The sequence below is a fragment of the Nanorana parkeri genome, unplaced genomic scaffold (assembly GCF_000935625.1).
Source record: "Nanorana parkeri isolate BGI_ZX_2015 unplaced genomic scaffold, ASM93562v1 scaffold545, whole genome shotgun sequence".
Lineage (NCBI taxonomy): Eukaryota > Metazoa > Chordata > Amphibia > Anura > Dicroglossidae > Nanorana > Nanorana parkeri.
Genome location: NW_017306813.1, coordinates 450,720 through 457,538, shown reverse-complemented (window position 1 = coordinate 457,538; position 6,819 = coordinate 450,720). Strand labels below are relative to the sequence as shown.

The window sequence follows — 6,819 nt, the reverse complement described above, 5'->3', positions numbered from 1 at the left end:
AATACACACACACAGTCCACCTCTGCAATACACACACACAGTCCACCTCTGCAATACACACACACAGTCCACCTCTGCAATACACACACACAGTCCACCTCTGCAATACACACACACAGTCCACCTCTGCAATACACACACACACAGTCCACCTCTGCAATACACACACACACAGTCCACCTCTGCAATACACACACACAGTCCACCTCTGCAATACACACATGCAGGACTGTGAGCCATCTGCCAGGGATGTGTATTTACAAGCAGCCCTGGCAGATCGTTCACAGCCTTGCAGAGCTGAGGGATGTCTTATAATTGTCTACTGCCAGAGACTGTCATGCAAAACTCTGTCTCCTTGTTGGCAGGGTTGTCGGACAGCGGTGGGTAAACTGTCCTACCACGCTGCTTGGCAATGGCAGAAATGGGACAAGGTGCTATATGGCCTTGGTCCCCAGCAGATAAGACATACAAATTACTGGGCAGGGATTATAATACCATTTAGGATCTCAGTGCAGCATTGTCAGGTCACTACAGAAAGTTAGGTGCTCACTGGATTTTTGGCCAACCAAAAAGGTGTTTGTTTTTTTTCTTTGTACTTTAAAGAGATGAAACATGTTAAAATGTGCATATATTAGAGAGTTGTACTAATATCTTATTTTGTCATTTGCTCTGACATACATTCTAAAATCTGTCCTTTCAAAGGACTTTGGCTTACCCTCCCTGTTAGCAGTTTAGGATTGTGCAAGAAAGAATGTTAATACCAGGGGTGAGGACATCTGATTGAGTATACCAGGTGGCAAATTGTAGTACCAACAGAAGATTAAGAAACATGCCCGTCACGAGTGCTTTAAATAACTGGAACAGCATTACTATCTTCCTCGCTGCGTTTCCACTTTATACAGTTTTATTGCCAGGAATGAAAACAAATCTGGTTCACAGCTGCGGTTTATCGAGTAAAAATGACAGCGACTCCAAAAACTGAACTCTACAAGCCACAATCACCTAAACAAAAAAACTACCGGGTGACTAGGACATGATTTTCAGTCCCATGAAAGGATATTGGCCATGACCGGTCTCCAATGAGCGCCAACCTGCTTCTGTGATTGCATGCTGCTGCCATCTTTCCACCATCATATGTGCACGACTGCACCATTGTACTTGATCAAACACAGATGAGTAATCATAGGACAGAAACATCGGCTTCAAATGACCAACCGCGGAAGCCCAAAACAATGGGAGGACCAAATCTTTTAGTTTCCATGGCTAAAATGTACACCAAATCCCCTGTGTAGTTGGACTTGAAGGATTCATCCTTCATTTTTTTCCGCCACATCAATGAGATTGAGGTCATCACTTCAATCTCATTGTACAACAGAAACAGGTCTAATTAAAAGTAGAACTCCAAGCAAACACAAAGCTAGGACTTATACAAGTAGCCCATCTATATAACCACTAAGAAATCATTAAAATGTATTTTTTTGTAACAAAGCAGCTAATATGATTACCCCAATTGTATCTTTATGCTAACTTGCCATAATCTCCTGAACAGCAGAAAGCAGACTCTGGCCAAACAGGCATTAATGACCTGCAAAATGCTGCCAGGCCAATATGTTCTCTGATACTAGTAGCTGGAGGTGTTGAAGCAGCTTAAGATGGCTATACACTGGTTAGATTTTGCCCAAGATGGCAGGACTAGTGTGTGGCCCCTTGGGGATAGCGACCCCCTCAGACATTCAACATTTTTTTCAAATCTACTTCGGTAAAAGAAAACAGACCGAAAAATTTTGTCTGCACAGTGATTGCAGTGAATCAGCCCGTGTTCGGGTATTCCGACAGTAGTGATAGTCAAAATACAATAGCCTAGTGGGATCGGTTAGCGTGGATGGAGGAATCAAGGAAAAATGGGCAGGACAGCTTTATAGAGACAAAGAGCTAAGGGAAGACCAAAATCAAGGACATGACAAAGGCTGAAAAGTGGTTCACACTGGACAGCGGTGTCACCGTCCTGGTTATTTAGTAGAGCAGGGGTGCGGGTTTCACAAGAGTGGCTGAAGAGAAGTACTATTTCAGGAGGGAAAATCAGTTCATGTAACTCTGACAACCTAACCACATACAGAAACTGGATATGAATACACTAGATCCTCAAGACGTGAACATCGATATGGAACAGTCTATGAAGACCCCTGGAATTAATTCTGGTTGCTGAGAATCCCAGATTGAATATGTGCTGATAATGAAACCAGCGCAACGTGAGCAGATGGGCGAGGAGAAAAAGTGAAGGCTTCACCAACGCCTCTTTACATGATGGAAGCCAACAGCCCAGTTGCCAAGCAACAATTGCATGATGAATGTCTTAAGGATGTGTTAAAAGTAACAATGCCTTCAATTTCAGAAGTCACGGTAGATCAAAGCAACCAATCCATCTCCTTTCACGAACTGCAACCACTGAATACATTAAAGTTGCTATGGGTTAACACACGATGTTGCTCTTTGCAGTATTTGATAAGATACTGGCCACTGTCAGCTTAACAGTTTTAATAGAACCTTGCATTACAAGATTAACACACACACAGGACGGCAAGGCTGGGTGGTGGAAGGCAGGTATATTTCGCCACTATTTGGGCTGTGGTCCCCTTATGGGGCCCAGAGGGTTAACCTTCCTGACACAGGAAGCAGCTGAAAAGGTCATCAACTCCAGAGAGGAGTGTGGGGGTTGAGGAGAAAGGAATCAGCTTTGACTAGTGAGAGACCTGCTGGATTGCTGTGCTGCAGTGTTACAGGACTTATATTCCTGGGAAGGGATTTCCCCAGGTTTGGAACTTTTTTTCCAACAAGTCGGTGAGACACATGTTCTGTTATTTGTGCCGAAGATTTGGACTGTTACTTAAAGTTAGCTGAAGATAAGCGTGTATTTTGTGTTCAATGTTTTTGGCTGCCCTGCAAGAGGTAAATAAAAGTTTTTGTTTCATTCAAAATCCTCTGTGCAAGTGCTCTGTGAGCTCCCCAATATCACAACACACACACACACACACACACACACACACACAATAAATATATACATACAGAATTGCTACTAAATTTGGGCTGCACATTGTCTGAATTACCAGTGAAAACTGTATTCTGGAGAAGCCATATTTGCTTGCTCTTAGTCTGCAAAATGAGTACTTCCTGGTTTCATGCTACCCTCAAAATCTTAGCAGACTTCATACAGAAAAGCCAGAGTAGAAAACTCAATAAATGCCAACACTACCAATCACATTACCAGGGTATAAGGAAATTTGCAGGAAATAGGGCGGCTTAGCAGTTCTGCATTTATGGAATGCCAGGTTGAAAACTGAACAACAAGTGGGCAGTGCCAAGCTCTGGCACTATAACGTTATCACACATTGTATTTATTTTCCAAAAAGTGAGTGGGCGATGTAGATTATAGTGTATTGTCAGAATGCCATTTTAGGTGCAACATCTGCTTTTTAACACTTTTTTTGCTATGGTGATGGGAGAGGGCATTGGTCAGATCTCTTTTTCAACCTAACCACTGAACCTTCACATTCTCACATAATTCATTCCCACAGCTACCTCATGTATCATTTCCCCCTCCTCTTTTAGGTTGTAAGCCCTCAGGGGCAGGGCCCTCCTTACCATCTTGTCTTGAATTGTATTGTAACTGTAATGTCTTCCTTATATTGTAAAGCGCTGCGCAAACTGTTGGCGCTATATAAATCCTGTATAATAATAATAATAATAATAATAAATAATAATAACATAAAGACCCCTTTGAGTGGCCATAATAATCCAACCCCTACACCTTAAACTGCAATTATCCTTGGATTGTTCCAAATGATAAAGTTGAAACTCAGACATAAATTAGAGGTCTTTGCCCCCCTTTGCTATCCCTGAGACACTTGCCTATGACTAGCCTTACTATCAATTTGCAAGAATTGCTGATGTGTATAGTAAATTCCCTGGTTTGCTCGAGATCCAGAAAGGCAAGTTTTTGAGTAGCGCTGCAGGGCTGGTGACATCTCTAGTGTAGCCATCCATGATGAACCTTCATCAAGGTTACCCTTACAGCTCTGGTTCTAAACTGGTCTTTACATGTCCTCCTTACTGTAAGCTCCCTGGGGCTTTCTGGAACATCTCAATGACAAGTCACAATCACCTTGCAGCTATTCTTTCCGACTACTGCAACATGAGGAACCACATAAGACAACAAAATAGACACCAGTAATGAATCAGTGGACAAAAACAGGTCACATCGTACAGGAAATATCCCAGAAGGAATTAGACTTGATGCATGCAATTTTGATGAGCTTAAAGAGACTCTGTAACCAGACTGTTTATGTCAACAAAAATCTTTCCATAAGTTAATTTTACCTATGTTATGAATGTTATTTACCCATAAAAGCCTCCCATGCACAGACATTTAAAAACTCTGAGACTGCTGCCATCTTGGATTTGTTGTTAGCAGCCCCAGGAGACTCACTCATTTAGGTGTCACTCTATAGTATTCCCCTTGACTCCACCCATGGTAACTACATGAAAGGTTATGCAGGGAGCGGAGATGTTGGGCCAGCACAGACCAAGACCCACAGAAGAGGAGCGAGCTATGTGTAGGGTCACATCAATTTAGTGCCAACAGTATGTTTTTAAACAAGTGCTCTTGGCATTATTTCTTTACTGAGAAACACACCGTGATCCCTCAATTTTCGTAATGTGTGAATAAGGGGGTAACAGGAAGTGAGATGGGGGGCGAGTAATTCCCTACCCGGGGGCACAGACAGGGAAATGGGTAAAAGCCCCTTTAGCCTCCCAAGTGGGGCACAACTTTGCAAGAAAGGTGGGAGTACAAGTATTGGGGGTGAAGTGGAGGCCAACAAGGTGCGTGAGAGGACACAGAGAAATTAAAGGGTAGAAGGTGCAGGTGAAGTTGGTGGCAGGGTCTCTTTAATATAGATCTACCCAATGTGTGAACATTTTAAAGGAAGAACAACTCTTCTGCCCTCCCTAAAAGTATCAAAGGCACAAGTTTAGCATCATAGCCACACAACCTGCTTCAGAGGGGTACACATAGCTAGGTTATCGATTATTAAAAAGGTAAGAGATGTGCCTGATACAGAACATGCCAGTCTGTGTTTGCAGGTCATGCAGTAACTATTTAATCTTCACATTTCCATATTTCCCCACCACATAAAGCCATCAGAGTCTCTTACCTGGGGTTACTTTTCAGTGTGTTCACCAAAAACTCATGGAGGTCTATACCGGTGGAATCAGTGTATTCCTGACTGGAATCTGTGAGTGAAAAGAAACAAAATTATTGAACTGACTCTAGTAAACACATATTTGATTTTAAAAAAAGTGAATAGTAGCTTGATACTTTGGGTATAAATACTTCACCCCAGAGTATAACTGGGTGAATGCAGCTTGCATAGAATTCCCAACACTAGATAGAGCCAAGGAGTATAGAAGTTTAATTTGCACCTCAACTCCATCTAGTGGTGGGAACGTAGTGTGGAGTGCCTTCACCCAGCTACACGCTGGGCAGAACATTAAGCCCCTTTGGTTCCCAGTAGCATGTCTTTAGGGAGTAGGAAGGATTTTACCCATTAGAGTAAACTAGATTGACTGCAATCTGTAAAAAATAAGTCAAGGCAACTGGACTTGCTGTATTTTCCTTAAAAGACGTTTCACTGGTCATCTGACCATCTTTTTTTAAATTCAGAATGAATATGGTGAATGTTGGTCCAATCCATTGGGAGATTTTCTCTAACTTCCTGTTGCATTTCTGGGAAAAAGTTTTAAATTGGTTGTGTTAATATAGAAATGTGCTGACAGAAGAACCTGGTCAGAGGTAAAGCTTCAAAATATTTATCTCTGCTTTTATTTGGATTGTAGAAACAAAAATAAATTTGATCAATTTCATAAGCTAGTAATACGGAGTGCTGGGCATACAACTGTGCGCTTGAAGTAAACGGTCTACACAATGCTCTTCTTTTGCTGGGAGTCAGTTCATCAGCTTGTCGGTTTTGTACTTTATATAGAGAACGTTTATAGCATGCCAGAGGGACGGACCTCACTAAATATGCGATTCATAAAAGGTAAAGGAACAAAAAGCATAAAATGTTCACGGTACAAAGAAACATGTTACCATAATCACCGTCTCTTTGGTTAAAAACGTAACTCTATTTCAGAGAGTAGAGAGGGGTCACTGCATATGTTTCTTGAGCAGAGAGAAAATCCCCAATTCTGAATAATGCAGATCCATAAATATTTATATAGAAGATGAAAGGGGAAGTTCACACAATATTTTTTATTGATGTATCCAGTGAAGGGAATACAGGGCAAAAAAATCACAAACCTCGTGAAAGCATTTTACGGGTGGACTTTTCATTTCCTTTCTCAGTTTCATCCTTCAAAGGCTTTTCTTCTTTTCCTGGTGACGGTGCGGGCTGGACCTGTATCGGTTCCTGAAGATGAAAGGCAGATCTTAATAAACAGAAGCCATCTGCTTCGGACAGACTTTCTTAGAACCAGGCAAGGGCCTGGAATATCCTCCCTTATAGCAATGGATGGCTAAGCTAAAGATCCGACCCATCATAAAAGTCTATACAGTCCTTCACTGGACAGTTCTGTATTGCCGGGCCCAATCCCATAACCACATTCAACATCAGAGACCAAGCTAACCTGTCAGCCTCTTTAAACCCAAGGTCCTCTGAAAAACAGAATGCCAAATGCCTGCAAATACTTTATTAGCCAAATATAGATTCAATTTATTTCTGGGGTCTTGATTTCCATTACATCCCACCAATGAAAGAGCCTCAA

General features: G+C 41.9%; 1 protein-coding gene across 1 annotated transcript in view; it reads right to left on the bottom strand.

Moving 5' to 3' along the window:
- R3HDM1 (R3H domain containing 1) overlaps positions 1-6,819 on the bottom strand; it is a 78,896-nt gene that overhangs the window by 47,606 nt on the left and 24,471 nt on the right. The window contains exons 6-7 of the mRNA XM_018561797.1: positions 6,356-6,464; positions 5,211-5,289 (exon numbers count right to left, since the gene is read on the bottom strand). Coding sequence (XP_018417299.1) covers positions 5,211-5,289; positions 6,356-6,464 — 188 coding nt within the window. The remainder of the gene's footprint in view (positions 1-5,210; positions 5,290-6,355; positions 6,465-6,819) is intronic.